General features: G+C 44.2%; 1 protein-coding gene across 1 annotated transcript in view; it reads right to left on the reverse strand.

The window, feature by feature from the left end:
- Positions 1-1,555, reverse strand: part of LOC107665257 (AF4/FMR2 family member 2-like) — a 232,997-nt gene that overhangs the window by 174,374 nt on the left and 57,068 nt on the right. Inside the window, exon 3 of the mRNA XM_016456063.1 lies at positions 154-274. Within this exon, the coding sequence (XP_016311549.1) occupies positions 154-274 (121 nt within the window). The remainder of the gene's footprint in view (positions 1-153; positions 275-1,555) is intronic.

Genomic DNA, 1,555 nt, shown 5'->3' on the forward strand with positions numbered 1-1,555 from the left:
ATTATAATTTTTCTGTTAAATATTTTTATCTTGCACTGCCTTGTGATTTTGCTATGCAACTCAGCATCCCTTAGCTGCCCTGTGTCAGACGATGTGTGCGTGTGTGTGTGTGTGTGTGTGCGCTCTGATTGGGCCATTTGGCAAAACACTTACCTTGTACGGCTCACCAAACAGATTAAATCCAGTAGAGAACAAGTCTTCATCTTGCTGCACTTCCTGTGTCCTTCGCTCCCACTCCTTCTTCTTCAGTGCCGAGCGGTCCTGCTCGTAATGACTGCGGGAAACGAGAGAGAAAGAACGATAGAGAGTAAGAGCATGATTCGAGTTGACATGCGAGAAATCGACGGCAAAAAACCCTGCCTGTAAGAGATTCAAGGGAAGCCCTTATCTGTCTAATAGGCCCGAGCTGACACTAAGCAGATGAGGAGAGTGTGGCGGAGGAGATAAAGTAACTGGATTGGTGCACAGATGCTTTGCAGGAACAGACAGGAGACTGCCAGGAAGAGGCAGCTCTGTTTGAAACGCTGTAAGAAGGGCTGGAGCCTCGGGGAACGTTTATTTAGATTTGAAGGACTTCATATGACAATCAGTGTGGGGGATTGTTACAGGAAATGCAAGCTTGTTTTAAACAAAGGGAGATGTCATACTGCAGTAGCTGACAATCCCAAATTCATCGTGTGGAGTAAATGATTTCACAAATGAAAACCCAAGCACCGCCCTCTGAGGGACTCTGTCAGCCTCGTATTTTTCTTTACATTCATTAAAATGATGACTTCATCCGAGCAGCTCCTCAAAAGCCTCTCCCAGGCCTCTTCTGAGTTATTTAACGTCTGTAAACGACTCACCGTTTAACAGACTTCGTCTATTAGCGAGGAAACAAACACGCGGGGTGCGAAGCTGAGAGCGTGCGATGCTAGCTGTGGCTGGTTGGCCCCGGGGCCGGTGTTATAGGCTGACAGTAGCTGATTAGGACCCGTAGACTCGGTTCTATCATTATCATAATGCAGAATGGCCTCAGGTTAACGCAGGCCTCCCTCAGGAACAGACACACGCCACAGCCGCTAGCTGTAGCATTAGCATCGGTCCCTGAGGAGGAACAACGGCGTGATATAAATGGTGCCGTTTCATTTGGCTGCCTTATTATGTGCATGTATGAGGATGTCTAAGTGCTCGTCTGGTCATTTGTTCATTCGTTCACTCACTTACTCACTGAAGGATACATGACATGCTTCGAAAGATCTGCTATTCCTTCAAAACAAATTAGCATGCTAAAGACACCTTTCACTATCAGACTTAGGGTGAGGGATTTGAAAGGTTGGAAGCATGAAAATCACAAAACACATCTATGTATCTCACAATGTCACATTTTATGTCACTGTGACTTTATGTCTCGCAAAAGCATCTTTGATTCTTGTTATTGCTATTATGTTGCTTTTTTTATTGTGATAAAATTGACCACCTTAACTATAGGAACATTTTTTTATTTTCGATTTAAAATGTGATTAAAAAGGCTCCAGGTTTGTAGGGTTGCACTATTTGATAATATGTCATTATG

This window comes from Sinocyclocheilus anshuiensis, unplaced genomic scaffold (assembly GCF_001515605.1).
Source record: "Sinocyclocheilus anshuiensis isolate Anshui unplaced genomic scaffold, SAMN03320099.WGS_v1.1 scaffold483, whole genome shotgun sequence".
Classification (NCBI taxonomy): domain Eukaryota; kingdom Metazoa; phylum Chordata; class Actinopteri; order Cypriniformes; family Cyprinidae; genus Sinocyclocheilus; species Sinocyclocheilus anshuiensis.